Raw genomic sequence first — 20,888 nt, 5'->3', positions numbered from 1 at the left:
GCACTGTGGGTAGCTATCCCGTAGCTATCCCATAGTTCCCGCAGTCTCCCACGCCCACTGGAATTCTGGGTTGAGATCCCAATGCATGATGGTGCAAAAACAGTGTCGCGGGTGACTCTGGGTAAATGTCATCACTCGTTCCTTCCCCTGAAAGCAACGGCAGACAATCATTTCGTGCCCTTTTTCCCTGGATTGCCCTGGCAAACGCCACAGCATGGCAACCATGGAGCCCGTTTTGCCTTTTGTCACTGCCACCATATGTGTACTGGATGCCACTGACAGAGGCGGTACTGCAGTGCTACACCGCAGCATTCATTTGCCATTGCAAGGTAGCAGAGATGGTTACCAGTTGTTCTATACCGTCTGCTGTGCCTTAAATTGGCGATGAGATGATGGTTATCAGTCATTCTGTACCGTCTGCTGCTGTCATGGGTTCTCCTGGCAGGCCTTAGCTGAGGTTGGCCAGGGGCGCAAAGACAAAAATGGGAATGACTCCCCGAGTCAATCCCTCCTTTATGGTTTATCTAAAAATAGAGTCAGTCCTGCCTAGAATATGGGGCAAGTGTACTAGAGAACCAGTGTATCAGAGAATCAGAGAGCACAGCCGCTCCGTGTCAGATCCCGCAGAAATGATGAGCTGCAAGCCATTCATGGGGGGTGCCCCTGCAACAACCCCACCCGTTGATTCCCTTCTTCCCCCAACCTTTCTGGGCTACTGTGGCAGTGTCCCCCATTTGTGTGATGAAGTAATAAAGAATGCAGGAATAAGAAACACTGACTTTTTAGTGAGATAAAATGAGGGGGAGGCAGCCTCCAGCTGCTATGATAGTCGAGGCAGGACATTAAACTGTGGGGGGAGAGAAGCCCAGCATCCCGCTTCCATGATAGTTCAGGCAGTACAGAATCTTTTCTTTAGACATGACAGGGAGTGGGGGGAGGCTGATGGAACTCAGCCCCCAGTTGCTATGATGAGGACAGTTACCAGCCGTTCTGTACCATCTACCGGGAATGACCGGGAGTCATTCCTATTTTTACCCAGGTGCCCCTGGCCGACCTCACCTGAGGCCAGCCAGGAGCACTCACGGGCTGATGATGACGATGGATGGCAGTCATATTGTACCGTCTGTCACCGGGGAGGGGAGGGGAGAGGATGCTGCTATTCATTGCCGTGGCACCGCGTCTACCAGCAGCATGCAGTAGACATAGGGTGTCATATAAAAAAAGTCAAGAAATGATTTTTTTCCCTTTTCTTTCACAGGGGGAAGGTAAGGGGGGGGGTAAATTGAAGACATATACCCTGAAACACCCCAGACAATGTGTTTGACCCTAGAGGCATTGGGAGCTCAGCCAAGAATGCAAATGCTTTTCAGAGACTGCGGGACCTCTGGGATAGCTGGAGTCCTCAGTACCTCCTCCTTCCCTCCATGAGCATCCATTTGATTATTTGGCTTTCCGTTACGCTTGTCACACAGCGCTGTGCTATGGCCTCTGTCTATCATAGCCTGGAGATTTTTTTCAAATGCTTTCTCATTTCGTCTTCTGTAATGGAGCTGTGATAGAACAGATGTGTCTCCCCATACAGCGATCAAATCCAGTATCTCCCGTATGGTCCATGCTGGAGCTCTTTTTGGATTTGGGACTGCATCGCCACCCGTGCTGATCAGAGCTCCACCATGGGCAAACAGGAAATGAAATTCAAAAGTTCGTGGGGCTTTTCCTGTTTACCAGGCCAGTGCATCCGAGTTCAGATTGCTGTCCAGAGCAGTCACAGTGGTGCACTGTGGGATACCACCCGGAGGCCAATACCATCGATTTGCAGCCACACTAACCCTAATCCGATATGGTAATACCGATTTCAGCACTACTCCTCTCGTCAGGGAGGAGTACAGAAACCCATTTAAAGAGCCCTTTATATCGATATAAAGGGCCCCGTTGTGTGAATGGGTGCATTGAAACGGTTTAACGCTGCTAAAATCGGTTTAAATGCGTAGTGTAGACCAGGCCACAGTCATGAGGGATCCGCTGTCCCTTCTCTATTCCCCAAGCAAATGTAACTTTGGCTGCTAGAGCTCACACCATCTGCCCTTTAGAATGATGCGTGCACCACATCATTTCTGCTAGTTACAGTTCCTTTGTGTTTTTTTGTCACTGGCCTCAATATAGACAATACACAAAGGGTAACAACACTACTTCACTTATTGCATGTCTCTAAAACTGGTTATAATGGGTGGAGGGATATGTTTATTTGTGAAAAAGACATTCTCTCTTTTATAATTCCGGCGATGGGCCTAATCTGGGCGCAAACCACAAAATCTGTATTTTGATCACAAATCTCCCCAGATTAGGTAGTGTTTGGATCCACAATTTTGTTTTTCCTTTTTGTAGGGATAAGAGATAGTCCCAGATTTAAAAACCATCCTTCCCTGAGTCTAGGAAGGTCTGGATCCAGGATTTGTATTCTGGACCATCCTGAATGTAAATCATATTAAATTACTCGCATAGCATTCTTCAGCAGTAAATCAGGTGAGCGGGGGGTGGATGGGGAGAGAGGTGCGCACACAGCCATCAGCATAACTGCTTCACTATACTGCAAAGTTAATCTGAGTCAAAGTTTGGTGGCTGACAAATAATTAGTAAGCCCATAATGGCGAGCCATACGTTCTGATTGGGGGAAGCCTGGAAGGAGACTAATCTTTTGCTCTGCTGTTGCAGCTAGTAATTTTTGATAACACATTCCTGCTTTTACAGATCACCAGTTACGGTTTATCAGTGATTATATCTGAGAAATAGGTCAGTGCTTCATTTAGTGACCAGATTGTTAATGGATTTACAATGCTTATATGAATCTGTTAACTAACAATTGAGCCCGTTATTTATTATTGGTTATGTAGATTTGTGTACTTCACCCAACAGTGAAAAATGAAAAGCAAAATTAAAAGGAAACCGTGTAACATGAGGAATGAAAGCAGCTTTCAGTTACAAAACTAATTTAAAATTAATTAAAATATTTTGAGGATCCTCTTTAAGCCTCTAACCTGACTTTTTAATTATCAATTTGGATTTTGTTAGAGAACCAATTGTTTACTGGAAGTGATGCAAATAGTAAATATTACTGTATTAACATGTTACCAATTGTTTTTTAAAAATCAAGTACATTTGGTAACTCGTGTTTTATTTAACAGTATATTCCTGCATGATGCTGTATGCAAGTACTATAGGTGCACTGTAGTGCAAAAATTAAACAACAATACCACCATTTTACAAGAACTCAGAAACAAAGAGAGATATTTATTGCAAAATCAGATATTGCATTTGCTTGTCCATGCATTAAAATGGATTTATGCAGAACAGAACCTCAAATTGGTCTCTACTGTTATTTTGTTGCTAAAGGGTATATTCCCAGAGCAAGCGTTTGTGTAAATCATATTAGCATTGAACAAGACTTACACAGCTAGATCTCTGTGCACACAGATGAGAACAAATACGCCTAAAGCTGCTGAAATATCTGCAAAGTTACTACATTCGCAAAATGTCAATGAAAATATGGGTCAAGTCAAGCATGGGGGTATGGTTGCCAACTTTCTAATCACAGAAAACTGAACACTCACCCTTGCCCACCTCTGTCCCTCCATCGCTCACTCACTCATTTTCACTGGAATGCGAGGGCTCTAGCTGGGGGTGCGGGTTCTGGAGTGGGACCAGGGATGAGAGGGCTCTGGTTTGAGGCAAGGAGTTGGGGTTTGGAATGGAGTATGGGCTCTGGGCTAGAGGTGTGGGCCCCAGGGTAGGGCCAGAAATGAGGGGCTCAGTGTGGGAGGGTCTCTGGGCTGGGGGTTGGGGTGTGGGAGGGGATGAGGGGTGCGGGAGGGGGTGCAGGCTCTGGGGTGGGGCCAGGGATGAGGAGTTGGGGGTCCAGGAAGGGGTTTAGGGCTGAGGTAGGGGCTTCAGGCATGGGAGGGCGTTGGGACACAGGCTCCAGACAGCGTTTGCCTCAGGCGGCTCCCAGAAGTGGCTGGCGTATCCCTCCAGCTCCTAGGCAAAGGGGTAGCCATGGGGCTGTGTGTGCTGCCTCGGAGCCGGAGGGACATGCCGACTGCTTCTGGGAGCTGCACGGCGCCTGGCAGCCCCGCTGTGCCAGCAGTACCACCAATCAGACTTTTAACAGCCTGGTCAGTGGTGCTGACTGGAGCCACCAGGGTCCCTTTTCAACTGGGTGCTCCAGTCGAAAACTGGACATCTGGCAACCCTACGTGGGGCCCTAGATTCCTGAGTGGGGCACTACCACATGTTTAAAAAAGCAAAAAAACTAAAATGTTTCTCAACTGAATCCAACTTATTTAAAACAAAAAAGACTTCCCTGAAATTAAGTCCATTTACTCATTGTAATCACCTCCACCACCCTCTTTTATTTATGAAGAACTACTATAATTGTACAACTGAAGTATATTCCTTCTCCCAATCTTAGGTGAACTCTTAACCATTCCTGTGCTGGCTCTGCCTACAAACTAATAAATTAATACTCACAGCAAAACTGAAGAAATTTCAGAGCAGTAACTAACACATTACATATAGTTTTACATTAAACTCAGAAATAATGACCAAAATTACAGGAGAAAAGGAAAAAGCAAAAGAGAGGCATTAAAAGTAACAAAGTTGAAGCAAGATGAACACCACTTTTTTTTTTTTAAAGGCATAATAGTTCTGATTTTGGAGACTGACAATAGTAAACAGATCCAGAAAGATATCCCAAAGGAAACAAACAATCTATGAGCCTTTAATCTTTTTGCAATAATTCTGATCATCACACATTCCAAGTTAAGAAGGCGTCTCAGATGTGAGTGTAAAATTGGGGTATACTCCCAGAACAAGAGTTTGTGTAAATCATATTAGCATTGAACAAGACTTGCACAGCTAGATCTCTGTGCACACAGATGAGAACAAATACGCCTAAAGCTGCTGAAATATCTGCAAAGTTATTACATTTGCAAAATGTAAATGAAAATATGGGTCAAGTCAAGCATGGGGGTATGGTTGCCAACTTTCTAATCACAGAAAACCGAACACTCACCCTTGCCCCACCCCCCTCCCTCCATCGCTCAGAGTTTCTAGATCACCATTTTCTTAAACCAACTGGTTTACAGTAAATATTTAAGAATGTTTCCTTACTGCAAATGGAAGACATTCAGATCTCGTCTTCAGGCTGCAGAAAACTGGTGATATATGCACACTATGCTCTGAGGATTGCTTGTATTTTCTACTTTCTGGGTTACGCAGAAAGTAAGTAACTTCTGAAAAAGTCAGTGAACAAAAAAAACTAGCTGCTGCAACTTTTCATATGTAATCATGAACTAAATCTACTATACAGTTATACATAATTCCAATTTTCTATAGTTAGAATTCTATTATTTAGCCCTGTAACACAAAAAAAACACTTATTTTGCCTGCACAGTGAATTCAGAAGAGAACACAGATTCTCTGAACACAGTACATTAGCATGTATTAAATTTTAAATATTTTAAAATGTTTAATAAAACTTCCTTGAAGGTTCTCAAATACCATTCTTACTCTAAATCTGATTTTAAGTTAAAAAACAAATTTCCTCTTAATCTTTGCACAGTCATGCATAAGTTACAAGAATTGGAACAGTTGCACAGGTTTAAAACATGACAAGTTTTCAGATTACCATTTTAAGCTTGCACACAGTAAATTCAACAATTTTGGTTAAAAATAAACAAACTTTTTTTTGTGCATCTGCCTGTATTATATTTTAGTCAGCACCCAGAATACTGCTGATATTTACTTTGGGCAACAGTAGAGATACACCCTTTGAATATAGGTGTACAATAACATGCTTAGAAAGTAGGTAGCTCCATTTGGCACCTGGATAGCTGAAAGCCCACAGAGTTTTGTATTTTTAAAGACAAGCATAAAAGTCATTTGCTTTATGCACCACATAGCAAAATAAAAATCAGAATTCTTACTCAGCAGGATTTAACCTGAAAAGTAACTATGTAAAAATGGTACCATGTTACTATGCTCTCTGTAAGCATTCAAAGCCACATCTGCTTAAGTACTTGCTTTACTAACTAAAGCAAGTTTCTGCTACTTTTCACCTATTAGCCCTGCAGAGTCAAAGATACAGCAGAGTAAGTTAGAATTCTATTCAAGTTTGGGCATCAAAAGAATTGTTAGCCTTGCTCCAACTGGGATCTTTAGCATAAACAGTCTATGACCATAAAAAAACTGAAGTTGACTTAGCAGATTGGGTAGTTAGTGATTTTCAGATATTTACTCTTTAACTTAAAAACAACAACAACCACCCACCCTCACCGCCCGAAACATCACTTTCTAGTCTAACTTTTATTTGGTCTATTTTAACATTCTTTACCATACAGTGTAGGTTTGCTGTCACAATACTAACCAAGGACTGAGGAAACTCCTTATAAAAACAATTAAATTAATTCCTTAACAGACTACAAGCCCAATGTTTCTCCCTATTGCACAAGGCCCAAGTTCATTGCCACAGCAGAACTCTAAGTTCTGTTTTAGTTGCCCTAATCATTCACAATTACCTTTAAGACACCTTCATTTGTAATTTTTCTTTTTATTTATTACACATATCCTGACTCTGGGGGCCCTCTTGAAGTTCCCATTTGACAGCACAGATTTAAAGTCACTGAAGTATCTTTTCTCCCATAATGTGTATTAACAGCATAGTCATGGAAACGCAAAGGGACACACATCCAGGGTGACTAAAAAATATACTTATGACCGGGGATAAGAGCAGTAGTAACTTTATATCTTTATTATTGGACACCATATTGTGTTCCATCCCCTTGAAGTTCCATTCTTCTTGTCAGCCAGTCACTACACCTACCTGATGACCACAAATGCAGATTGTGTTAACCCTGAAAACAATTCTTCCAGCCAATAAAAATATATATATATATTTTAGTTTCTTCCTCACTCAAGGATCCAGTAAGGATCTACTAATTTTTAGGTCTTGCCAGCAATTTTTTTTTTAAACACACAAAAAATATCCCCAGTTCAGTGTTGTATGGGTCTAATTCCAATTCATGTTCTACTAGAAGATCTCACTTAAGTCTAGACTACCAGGGTAAACAAAAATTTAGAGCAGGAACCAGCCTTTGTTTTTACAGTCTGAAATTGAAAATGCCCAAATCTCTATGGCTTAAACCACAGCAGCCCCTGCTGGTCAGTCAAGGAACAAATTATTAGCTACCAATTAAATGTCTCGGGGAAAAAAGTATGGGTGTTGAAAGAAATGGCACATGCATACACACAAATTCTTTACCATGTAATATAAATGTTACCATTTTGTATTCCATCTTAGAGAATGGAAACTATTGATACCATATAGCAGGGGTAGGCAACCTATGGCACGCATGCCAAAGGCGGCACGCAAGCTGATTTTCAGTGGCACTCACACTGCCTGGGTCCTGGCCACCAGTCTAGGGGGCTCTGCATTTTAATTTAATTTTAAATGAAGCTTCTTAAACATTTTAGAAACCTTATTTACTTTACATACAACAATAGTTTAGTTATATATGCTAGACTTATAGAAAGAGACCTTCTAAAAATGTTCAAATGTATTACTGGCACGCAAAAACTTAGAGTGAATAAATGATGACTCAGCATACCACTTTTGAAAGGTTGCCGACCCCTGCCATATAGCAATAGGTATATTTCAGATAGATATGTGGCACAAAAACTTCAGTTACCCAAATGAACAAAACTATTACACTCCTCTCCCTTCTGCAACACTACTTGGTGCAGTTGCATACAGAAGCCAAGGTGCAGTTACATGTAATTTTAAATGTGCCACCTCTTATTTTAAAGCCTTTTGAAGTGGCCTGCTTTGTAGCAAGTAAAACTTAAGAACCAGCTAACTGTGTAAACTAGCTGCCTGTACAGTATTTGCACAGCCCCTCAAGTACCCATTTTAAATATACCTGTTTTGAAATTTTAATGAATAAAAACTTGAGGGCAAAAACCCAACGCAGGCTCTCTTTTTTTTGGTAGAGAAATTTTATTATGAATGTAAGATTTACATGCTGGACTATGAGCTATATGGTACATTACTAGTGGCAGAGTTTTGTAAATGTACAATAGTGAAAGCATAAAGTAATTTCAGTACAAACTTACTCCAGTTTGCGATGCCTGCTTGATTTTATTTACTTTAAACTTTAATTTTTCAATAGAGCTTTTTAACAAGTTTTTCCATTAATGCTGTCAGAAGACTGCCAAGATCACTGACATCCACTTACCTCCTCCAATAGACATTTCATCCACAGAGAAATAAAATTCAAGGTACTGCTTGTTGCAAACTTACTTTTTTCCATACAAAATTAAGTTTACAACTAGGATAGAAGCGTACAAAAAAAAACCCCCAAATACAGAAGGCAACCTGAGGCACCAGAAAACATCTGTGTAATGGGAGACATTCTACTTTCAACTCATAGCCCCAGTAGTAACTGTAGTTGGAATTAGGGTGAATTTATATGCAGAAATAATACAAATCTGTAAGTACTTACATTTTCTTAAGTCTCTACTAGAAACACTTAAAAGTACTAAACATATTTACAGACGTATCTTAACGAAATGCTTCAGGGTGAACAAGACAACCTAGTAGTCCAGAAGGCTATCCAAACTAACGTTAGTAAGCTCAAATTTTTATCATATTTCTGTCTGTTTAATAAACCACTAGAATGATTTTCCATTTAATTTCTTTGAACAAATGCAAGCCTGCAGGCATCTTTATGTAGCACAGTGATACTCAGACTGAGGCCTGCAAGCTGCAAGTGGCTCTTTAATGTGTCTCCTGCAGCTCTTTTGCAGCACATGATATTAAAACACTGTGTGACTTAATTATTCACCAGTCTAAATTATAAACCTATCAGGATGCTTTTACTATGTTATTAACCCATTGTAGTTGATAAAATAATACTTGGCCAGTCATTTTGCTGAGAGAATAAGGGTATATAAAAACTAAGTATTTCCCACCATATTGTTCAAATATGACTACATATTACTATACTAAATGAAACAATGAATTCACACTATTGTGGCATTTTGGGAAATGCTGATCGCTAAGTTGGCTCCTGAACAACTGAGGACTGAGTACACTGAGGTAGTGGTTTGTAGTCTAACCTTCTCCTTAACTACAAGAATAGGTATATGTTCACCTCTGACATGATAAAATATTAACTAAACTAGCCTTCTGTGAGCCCTAGGGAATCAACCCAGGCCAGATTCTGTTTATTACATATTACCTTGTAATCTCAGCATTTCATTAATTGGATTTCTGATAGTGATTTAGTAGTAATTAACAACACTGAAGAAATTCTTTTTACCCTGTTAAAACTGCGTTCACGTGAATCTTCAAGTTCTCCATTACTGGTCACAGGAATTTCTGCTGCTGAATTTTTGGGAGACTCTTGAGCCATTGCAAACTCCTACAGTGTAAAAAGAAACAGGTTAGTATTTGCCAACACACCAGAGTGACTAGCATATTATAAAAGTGCTCAACAGAAAATTTAACAATTAATTTTACATATCAGCTGCTGTTACAAAATGGAAATCTAATTCTAACATTTCATTGATACAAAAACTGAATTCAGTTAGTATTTTAAATCACACAAAAACAAAGTCACTGTGTGTTAGATACTTTTTTGCAAGTTGTGTAACACAATTCCATAGTTAGGACCTGACCCATATCACAGTGTTGGGTAATTAAATAATGTCATTCAGTTTACAGAATCATAGAATACCAGGGTTGGAAGGGATCTCAGGAGGTCATGTAGTCCAATCCCCTGCTCAAAGCAGGACCAATTCCCAGACAGATTTTTGCCCAAGATCCCTACATGGCCCCCTCAAGGACTGAACTCACAGCCCTGGGTTTAGCAGGCAAATGCTCAAACCATTGAGCTATCCCTCCCCCCATCTATATTTCTAGACAGAATCTGAAAGGTAGAATTAAATTCAGAAGGCCCTAAATAAATAATTATTTTGTACTTGTACATGTGTGCACCCAGAGACAGATGGTACATCCAGCATCCGTCATATCTCACATATTCCAGAGTACTTAATGAAATGAGCCAAGCTTGAAAAACCCCACTCATCATAGCAAGCAGCATGGAAGAAGGAAGTGGCTTTAATCATCAATTGCTGCAGAATTTAAGCTTGTGTTTTTTAAAAAAAGTTATGATTCTAGCCCTTCTGTCGCAATGTGGAACAAATGTTACCAATGCAGTGCTGTCTTCTGGACCAAACAACAATAGCGCTTCTGCTGCTGTTCATGGCTCTGCCAGAAGCAGCAGAGCCAAATCAACAATCAATACTTCTGCTACTCAGAAAGAATCATTTCAGCTTCACACTGCTGCTGCTTGGTAAAGCAGTAAGCCAGGGTTTCTCAAACTGAGGTGACCACTTGAGTAGGGAAAGCACCTGGCAGGCCAGGCCGGTTTGTTCACCCGCCCTGTCCGCAGGTCCAGCCAATCGAGGCTCCAACTGGCTGTGGATCACTGCTCCAAGCCAATGGGAGCTGCTGGAAGCAGTGCAGGCAGAGGGACATACTGGCCGCTGTTTGTAGCAGCTCCCACTGGCCCAGAGCAGCAATCCACAGCCAGTGGGAGCCGCCAGGGGCTTTCCCTACACAAGCTGCGACCCCAGTTTGAGAAACCCTGCAGTAAGCAATAGAAGACAGTTACTGGAACCATTTGTGTGAAAGATAGCCCAAAGGAAAGGGGCTGATGAAAGATCAGATTGAGTTCATCTTTTCCCACTCCAGCACAGCAGTTAGTTAAACAGTCCTGAAGAGACTAGACAAAAAGCATCTTAACTGTTTCATTAGCTAGGGGAAGGAAGACTACAATTTTAGACAACAAATTAAGCCTTCAAAAGGGTTAAAGGCCAGCATCTCTCCTGCCCCTCACACAGAAAACTTAGTGTAGTACAAAGATTTATTGACACTTGCGTGAGATGGCCTGCATAATCATACTGATAAAGCTTGTTGTCATACATATTTTCCCCTCTTCCATTGTTGTTTCAATTGTGTGGCTGACAGAATAAGTCTGGTTCAACATGGAATACTTCATTAATAACTTGAGACTCTCCCTAGACTCTGATAACCATTGATCCATTTTTTAACTAAGCTCTGAATGTGCATGTGTCTGAAGCATGGACTTTAATCCATGTGTTTCTCCATCACCAGATGATTTTCAAAAGCAAATTAACATTATATGAATTACACTTGCATGCATAAAAAAAAAAAGAAAATCACTGACTATAGTAATGATTTTTCACACCACTCAGTCTTTTGAAGAAGAGATCATAATTTCATCCAACTGCAAAATAACACAGTGGAAAGTGAAAGAGCAAAAGGAGGGACCTGGGAATAAATATTTAGCTTCCCATGTGGATCAGGGAGTCCGTTGCATGAGCCACAAAGCAAGAACGTTAGCCATTAAGGATAGAAACATTAACTGTCCTTAAATTGGGTTAAAAATGTGCAAAGGTTTGCAAAGTGCTATGTTCTTGCAATACAATATACAAGATTTTGTGCAATATCTATAAAATTTGGTCTAGCAGCACCAATTTGCTTTAATAACCGTATACTTTTGAAAGACTTTTCATAGCTTACATTATTATCAATCTGTAACTGTAAGAACAGGGAAAGTGTGAAGACAAATGAAAAAATCCCTTAAACCCTGATGAAGTGTTGCTTTTGGAGGCGGTGGTGAGGGAGAAAGAAAAAGTATATTTCTGATTCTTAGCACTCTTGCTTACGAATTATGATCTTCCTTTCTTTTAGGAAAGTTATACAACACACTGCAAGCAGGTGTACAGGGTCCAAGAAAATCTGAAGTTGTATATTTATAGTTTTATTCTCCATTTAAGCCACAAAGAATCAACTAATTTCCATATTTAACTAATCCTATACTTTTGAAAGACTTTTCACAACTTACATTGCTATCAAGCTGTAAGTGTAAAACAAAAAGGCTGTGATACCAGGCTTTTGAAAGAACTCTTATAAGCATTCAGAAATGAATTAGGAAGAGTAGATTACAGATACAGTAACTCCTCACTTAACGTTGTAGTTATGTTCCTGAAAAATGTGACTTTAAGCGAAACGATGTTAAGCAAATCCAATTTCCCCATAAGAATTAATGTAAATAAGGGGGTTAGGTTCCAGGGAAATTTTTGTAACCCGACCAAAAAAAAAAAAAAGATTTTTTGTGTGTGTTGATATATATAAGGTTTAAACAAACAATTTAACACTGGTACACAGAGATGATGATTGTGAAGCTTGGCTGAGGTGGAGGAGTCAGAGGGTGGGATATTTCCCTTACTGCTAAATGATGAACTAGCAATTGGCTGAGCCCTCAAGGGTTAACTCTCTCACTCTGCAAGGCAGCAGGAATGGAGGGAGACATGCGCATTTCCCTTAAGTACACTGCCATGTTAATTAGGTCAGCTTGCTGAGACCAGCCCTGGTGTGTCCCCCCCTGCTCTATGGAAGATGGAGTAAGCGGGGTGCAGGAGCAGGGGGGAGGCGGATACCCTGACATTAGCCCCCCTCTTCCTTCCCTCCCCCATCAGGCACAGCAAGCAGGAGTCTTGGGGAGCAGTTCTGAGGCAGAGGGCGGGAGCAGCATATGGCAGTGGGGAGAGGGACACAGCTGAACTGCAGGCAGCTGCTGCACAGGGAACTTAGAGGAGTGGGGAGCTGATAGGGGGCTGCTGGTCCACCCTGGTTCAAAGCCTCCACCAGCTAGCTGCAACGGGTTACTCTTCCTGCAAGCAGTAGATGAAGCAGGCAGCTGCCAAACGACGTTAGAAGGGAGCATTACACAACTTTGAAAGAGCATGTTCAGCAACATAACGAAAAACCATTAACCGGGATGACTAAGTGAGGAATTACTATAATTTAAATCAACTATACATTCAGAAACACCTACTAAAAGCAGTATGCTACTGTCCAAAGCAAATTAGTGATTTTTGTGTTTGTTAAAGAAGTGTTGTCTTAAAGAAAAAGAAAAATATTTAGAAACATCCATTGAGACAGGAAATAAAGTTTCTGTTTTTGAATATTTCAGATTTTTGTTTATTTCAGGAAAGCTCTTTGGGCTGGGGGAAGGAAAAAGACAATTTCCATCATCACTGCAAAAAGTTAGTTAAGGTATTTGGATTTTTCCTCCAAATTAGTTAGAAGAAATCAGTTTCAAAATCCTTGAGATCCAGAATATTTACAAATCCTTGAGTTGGGACAGTCTAAGGCCAACATGAGAAATATATGGGTACTGAATAGCAGCTGATCTATTTATCTGAGCACTGGAACTGGCTGTGTTCACAAAACAAAGGTTTAAGCAAAAAAAAATATAAGTGAATATATCTTTCAGAAATCTATTAACATGGTTGTGATCATCACATTTACATCAGGAAAATAAAACTTTTTCTGTCAAGATTATCCAATAGACTCAGCTGATTAAATGACATAGCTCTTTCAGGACAGGGGCAGCCTTTATTTTGGGCCTTACAGTATCTAGCACATTGACACTGAATAATAAGCAGCCTCAAAAATACAAAATAACAGGTTATTTTTAATTGATCCTTTAAAGGTTCTATAAAGTAAACTGTGAAATTATACATCTTTAACCAAGTGAATTATGAAGCATAACAAAAAAATCCACTAGACTTAAATATATTTGGATTTTAGGTTCAGACAACCAACTAGGTAAAACAGTCCAACACCAAAGCAAAAAAAAAAAAAAAAAAAAAAAAAAATCACACCATCCTCCTTCACTTCAACTGTGCATGTCCATAAAGCGTCACATGGTGCTTGTTTCCACCTGCTAGAGTCACATCAAAAGCGAAGACATGCACTAAATGCTTTCCCACCACCTTTCCAGATAAACAATTACTGTGGTTGTTACAAGGATGTTATTCAACGGTCAGTGGGAGGGAAGATGATCCATGCAACAATGAATGGGGGAAGATGGGGGGGAGGGGGAAGATCTGTGCCACAAAAACACTGTTGCTATTAAGATGTGATGCATATGATGAACAAGTTTAAGAATTCCTGTCCCATATGAAATCTTTGTGGCCAATCAAAAAGTAGTCTAGTTCTATTGAGATTTGACAAATATCCATCCATAAACTGCACACCTTAAGTTACTGTACAAAATCATTTGTCCTTTAACAGTAATGAGATGGAAATGAGATTTACAATATAGTGAACTATCTGAAGGTGCCCTTATGTAGCACACACACACACATACACACACACAAACACAAGCATAGTGTCTCCTTGCTCAGGAAGTATACATATAGGGAGCACTGATGCATTTTATCCTGCCTTGCTATCATAGTAGTAGGGAAGTAATTTTTGTCCTCATTCTATTGGAATTTGTGTTTGTTTTTGTTGTTTTTTTTAATTGATTTATAGAACTCTAATGACTCTATTCAAAAATACAACTGCCAGAGTTACTTGGGGGCCATACACAAAGCAGTGCAGGTCTCAGAGCACAAACCCAGTTTGTGGGAACAGTTCAGTTTTTAAGCTGGAGAGAATGGCTTCCTCCTTTGTTATATTTGATGTGCATGTGCTGTTGTGAATATTTAACCCTATTTTCGCCACCATGTCCCTACTTACCTTGGTTATATGCGTAACAGTAATTTGTTAGTTTATCTTTTCCCACTCTGAAAAAGTGTTACTTTCTCTTTTGTAATAAATACATACAACATAATAGAGTGAAAATTGCACATACCCTGATTTGGAGGGTATAACCAAGACGTTCAGGTATCACAGTAATGGTCATCTACATACAATCCCTAAATAGTGTTAGTAGAACAAGTCCTTTTCTATGGAAATTATATTGTACTAGAGACTTTAGGTCATGGGATTTAAGTAGATTTATTTCAGCTTGTTGAAAATTTATCAAAGCGCTGAAAATATTTACTGTCACAGATGCAATATCCTGCACCATCCCAACTTTGCTTCAGATTTCTGAAGCAGAAGGGTACAAGAATGCTATGAAGATAGCAAGATACCATGTATGACAGACACCTTAGAAATATTTAAAGTATACTCGGTATTTTCAGCCTTTAGGGGGAGTTTGAGAGAAAAATAAGAACAACACGCAATTCAAACTGCATCCTCTTATTAATGCTCAATACAGCCAGCCCTTCTTTGCAAATATTATCACTTGAATTCCCTCTCCTGGAAATCCTCACATTTTCCCGAAACGGATCAAGCATTGTCCAAACAAACCTCCCAGTTTTACAATAGTGTATGTCCAGTGTATAGAGATTAGTAAGTTTTTCCATGCTATGTCCCTCTTAAAAAAAAACAAACAAACAAAAACAAACCCAACAATGTTTATCGGGTGAATATGTAGCTAAAAATACATTAAGGTGCACCACACAAGCCCTATGGCTCTTCAGTACATATTTAAGGTGTGTTTTAAATGCATTAGAAGTACTTGGTGGATAGACAGATAATCTGTCCCACTCCTATGAAAGAACATTGGGCATAGAGATGCAAATCACCTGCCAAAATTAAGCTTTATTTTAAGAAACCTATAAACAACTCAACTGTTTTTAAAAATTGCTCCAGAACTGAACTCTCATACACTAAGTCTCCATACAGACCAAGTTATGATAGAATTATGACCTGCTTCAACTTGAAATAGAATATAATCAGTTATGACACTAAAAGGGTGTCATCAGCAGGAGGGAGAAAACTTGTTCACCTTAGCCTCCAATGATAGAACAAGAACCAATGGGCTTAAACTGCAGCAAGGGAGATTTAGGTTGGACATTAGGAAAAAGTTCCTAACTGTCAGGGTAGTTAAACACTGGAATAGATTGCCTAGGGAAGTTGTGGAATCTCCATCTCTGGAGATATTTAAGAGTAGGTTAGATAAATGTCTATCAGGGATGGTCTAGACAGTATTTGGTCCTGCCATGATGGCAGGGGACTGGACTCGATGACCTCTCGAGGTCCCTTCCAGTCCTAGAGTCTATGAGTCTATGAGTCTATATTGGCAAGATGGCTCCAATTGTTTCTATATGTGGTACTGCAGTTTCTGGACAAGTCAAAATACTTTAATTTGTTATCCTATCAACTGTGCAAGAGACTATATTCTTCATATAGATAGTTAGGTTGAGGTTAGAAGAAGTGGGAGTTGTTCCATATTGTCATGCAAGAAACATGAGTTTGATAGTGAGCACATTTTGGATTACCAACAATTTGAGCATTAAATATTTTGCTCAAATGCCTTCCATCAAAGACTTTGTCACTTTACTCATATTAATGAATTAAGCCTCTCAATTACTATTATATTGATGGTAGAACTGAAGTACAGTCATGTTACCTGACTTGCCCCAAACAATATATGAAGTCTGTGGCAAAAAAACAGGAAGCAAAACAGTATGAAGTGGATGTATTTTGTGGAGATTTTCAGGTGGGAAAAACCAAAATGCATCACAAAAAATATGAGCAAAATCCCAATCTCAGTGGAGAGTAATTTTTTGTGCAGCAGTGGGAGGGGGTGGCACAGTCAGAGTATTTGAGCAACTGAAAAGGTTCTGAAGAGTTCTGTGAAATCACAAACTTTTGCATGAACTAAATGCTAAAGAGGGATCTAGATTAAATAGGGTCCCATTTTAAATTTTAAAATGGCTACTTTAATCCAAGACAAATATAATGTAATCAAAGTAATTTAATCATTCTTTAATTACCATATTCTCTCTTTTGTCTATTAATTTAACTATATTACAAACTGAGGGTGAAATTCATAAACAGTGCCTACCTAATGAGGTTATTAGTCCACAGATAATACACATCTGTTCTTTGAACCAACAGGGAAACTCTAGAATAGACACATTTAGAAGCACATTCATTTTGTAACGGTTTTGCCTATCAACTGATGCACTCTTTTTTCTAAATTGTATTTGGCCCATTCTGTGATGGGGAAAATGTGTTCAACAAAATCAACTGATTCACTATGGAAGCACCTTTATACACAGTTGGGCGCCCACTCAAATTCCCAAATCCTTTATGAGTCAGTGTTTGACAAGTACTTCCACTTTGTGGTCAAAGCCATGCCTGCATCAAGGGAGACTATTGCACAAGTTCCTTGGCTTTTTGCCACCAACTTTGCAAGATGAAATGATCTCCCAAGAATTGAATTAAAAGTGCATTTTAGATAATGGAAAGAAAAATATAAAAATTAAGTGTATTTTTAAAGTTTCTTGAGTTAACTCAAACTATTCCACTGAGGTTATTCTATGGACAATATTAATTATCTTCGCATGTCAGCTACATGTGAAAGGGATTGCAGTACATCCCACCAGTGACAATGGGATGTGCACTATGTGTTTGCCCAAATTCTTCAGACTGATAAGTATTACGAGACATACATAAGATGACTACACAGAATGAATGTTATTTATCCCCTCAAGAAGGTCTTTTCTTTCAGTGTCAAAAGAAAATTTTCCCTAAGGTTTTTATTATTATTTTTTTTACTTCTTATCCAAACTCAATAATATTTTAGTCCTTTGACTAACAATGTCCAATATAGCCCTTTTCATCCTGAAGGATGGCAAAATTTACTACCTTAAATCATCAACTACAAGTGGTCAGATTCTCTGTTTTAGTTTTCACTCTATGCGATGTCCCCTCCTACTCTATCATGCTGAGGAACTAATCAAGGCAGACTGAGGAAAGATCATCATCTTTTTAAAATTACCAGTGCCCCTTCCTGCAGTACCTGTGTGCTCCTTCTAATCCCCACCCACCTAAACCCATTTAGCTCATACAATCAAATAGTAGCACAGCACAGCAGGAAAGTTGCTGGCTGAAGTGATCCTGAATTATGGACTAAATTTAGTTTCACTGCTTCAGATGCAACAGAACAATCGGAAACCGGACCCAAAGTTAAAAAGGCCAGAATATAAATCTAGCAGCACCACATGCATGTGTGCACACCCAAGAATTTTATTATGCATTGCATTATGCATTTTTGGTAGTCTGAAACTGTTACTGGGATTGGTTGATTTTACAGTATTACACAAATATCACCCAATCACCTCAGAGTCAGACCGGACCTCTTCTGCGGCTGGATGAGATTCATCAACTGCTGTGGGATCGTTGCTGTGTCCTGACATATCTGAAAACGAAATACGTTGAGCATGCATTAATTCTTATGCAAGTGATTATATGTTGTACCTTACAGACATTACTGATGAAAAATAGTGAACTTTCAGAAAATATTAATGCCATGCTCCTTCTGCATTAAAATGTAATTCTTCTAAATTCACTATAGCTGCTGCTGTATAGTAGAATATTTTATAAAAATCAAAGGGACAGTATCACTAGCCAGTTTTTAGCAGATTAATTAGTTTGATCTCTTAGCAGCCAGATATGTTCATAAGCACATTATAAGTATACAAGACAGTCAGCATGATTTTGGTGTCCATCATTTGGGAAAACCACATAAAACATTAAGAGTACGTCTAAACTGCAATGGAAGCCCAAGATTAATAGAAATCAAGAGAGTAAACACTTTGTTAACCTACAGCCTGAACACCTATACTCATTTGTAACCCCAGGTTGAGAACTGTTGAATCCTAGGTCCCAACCTGAGGCTCCAGAATCTACACTGCATTATGTGGGCCCCAGTCCAGTCACCCTTATCCCAGATTCCCTAGCACCCTCCCCTAAAATGTGGCCTCTAGCCCTTTGTTCATGGTGCAATGTGACAAAACCGGTTTGTTCACTAAACTTGACTGTCCTGGACAAAGAAAGTCAGACATGGGGTTGTGGAATACTTTTGGCAGACTGCCAGAGCACAAGTCCAGTGGGGCTACATCTACACTGCAAAGAAATAAGGCTGTAACCCAGGGTCCTGGCTTGACTCAAGCTCAGACCTTCTATCCCCGTGGGGTCCTGAGACCGTGGGTCTGACTCCCGGATTAGCACTGTGTGTGTGTAGACAGAAAGGGTGGGGGGGGGGGGAAGATTAGGCTTGAGCCCGAGTTCAAACCCCTGGTCTTACATTACCATATAGACATACCTTAAGATGTTTTGAGGTAATAAGTGTTTAAGGCCATATCTGCACTACAAACTTACGTCGACTCAAGGTATGTTGACATACAGCTGCTGTAATTAGTACATCATCATTTGTGCACATGCATACTTGACTCCTCGTGTTAGTGATGCATGTACTCACTAGCAGTGCTTGTGTCAATGCAGAATGTGGTGCACCATTGACAGGCATCCCGCTGTGCAACTCCCCACCATCAGCACACTGACTTTTGGGAAGTTTTGGCAATGTCGGATGGGGCAAAGTAAGTTATGCAGCAGTGACTGGGAGCATGCAATCAACTTCTCAGCTTGCAATTATTTCCATCCCATAACGGTATCAATATCCCATAAATTTTATGACTTTTTTCAAAATCCCACAAACCTGCATGGCCCTCCTGACTGTCCACCATCTCTGACAGAAGCATGGAGCCTGCACAGCTCTGCATTTTTGTCATGAACTTTGCAAGCAAAGGGCGTACAATCCTGTAGCATTTCCAAAGCTGCAAAAAGAACCAAATGAGTGGAGAGCATGAGGATTCCTTGGAGGACAGACTGCTGTGGGACATAATGAGAACCAATTCAAGGTTGTTGGTGGCATTCGAGCAGCTGCAGATGGTGAAGCACTGCTTCTGGGCCTGAGAATTTAGCACTGACTGGTAGGATCCCATCATAATGCACATTTGGGAAAATAAACATTGGCTGCAGAACCTCTGGCTGCACACGGCTACATTCCTAGATCTGTCCACTGAGCTTCCAGCAAAGGGACACAAAAACAAGAGCTGCACTGACAGCTGAGAAGCAAGAGGGATTGCACTGTGGAAACTCGGAATACCCGATTGCTACTGGTCAGTTGGGAATCAATTTGGAGTAGGCAAATCCACCATGGGGGATGCAAGTGTGCAGGGCCATTAATCACATTCTGCTAAGCAGCACTGAGACCCTCGGCAATGTGCAGGACATAGTGGTCAGCTTCACAGCTATAGGGTTTCCAAACTGCAGTGGACAGACAGATGACACGCATATCCCTATTTTGGCACAAGACCATCTTGTCACTGAGTACATCAACAGAAAGGGATACTTTTCTGTGGTTATGAAAGCACTGGTGCACCACCGGGAACGCTTCACCCAACATCAACGTGGGCTCGTCAGGGAAGGTGCATGACACCTACATCTTTAAGAACACAGAACTGTTCAGAAACCTACAAGTAGGGACTTCCTTTTCAGACCAGCGGATTACCATTGGGAATGTTGAAATGGCAATAGTGAATTGGGGAAACCCAATCTACCCCTTGCTCATGAAGCCATATACCGGCCACCTTGACAGCACCAAGGAATGATTGACCCACCAGCTCAGCAGGTGCAGAATGACAGCCGAATGTGCCTATGCTCATTTGAAGAGTCAATGATGTCCATTCACAAGACTGGACCTCAGTGAGAAAGATATCCCAACGGTTTAAGCTGCCTGCCGTGCCCTTCAAAATATCTATGAAATAAATGGGCAAAGTGTCTGCCCATGATTGAGAGGTCTGATTGAGATGATAAAGGAGCACTCAAGGATGATAAGGCCATTGCAGAGAAACTAAATGAATTCTTTGCATCTGTCTTCACAGTTGAGGACATGAGGGAGATTCCCAAACCTGAGCCATTCTTTTTAAGTGATAAATCTGAGCAACTGTCCCAGACTGAGGTGTCATTAGAGAAGGCTTTGGAACAAACTGATAAACTAAACAGTAAGAAGTCACCAGGACCAGATGGTATTCACCCAAGCGTTCTAAAG

At 40.3% G+C, this 20,888-nt stretch overlaps 1 protein-coding gene across 4 annotated transcripts in view; it reads right to left on the bottom strand.

Annotated features, from left to right (window-relative positions):
• ARFIP1 (ADP ribosylation factor interacting protein 1) overlaps nucleotides 1-20,888 on the bottom strand; it is a 99,065-nt gene that overhangs the window by 61,525 nt on the left and 16,652 nt on the right. For 2 of the 4 annotated variants that reach the window (XM_050946567.1, XM_050946570.1), the window contains exons 2-3: nucleotides 18,115-18,194; nucleotides 9,375-9,476 (exon numbers count right to left, since the gene is read on the bottom strand). In XM_050946567.1, the coding sequence (XP_050802524.1) occupies nucleotides 9,375-9,476; nucleotides 18,115-18,192 (180 nt within the window). In that variant the 5' untranslated portion in view covers nucleotides 18,193-18,194. Of the gene's footprint in view, nucleotides 1-9,374; nucleotides 9,477-18,114; nucleotides 18,195-20,888 lie in introns of those variants that run through there. The other 2 variants (XM_050946568.1, XM_050946571.1) reach the window with 2 other exon arrangements.

The sequence above is a fragment of the Gopherus flavomarginatus genome, chromosome 3 (assembly GCF_025201925.1).
Source record: "Gopherus flavomarginatus isolate rGopFla2 chromosome 3, rGopFla2.mat.asm, whole genome shotgun sequence".
In the NCBI taxonomy this organism is placed as follows: Eukaryota; Metazoa; Chordata; order Testudines; family Testudinidae; genus Gopherus; species Gopherus flavomarginatus.
The sequence above is the reverse complement of the archived record's forward strand: the minus strand, read 5'-3'. Positions and strand labels throughout refer to the sequence as shown.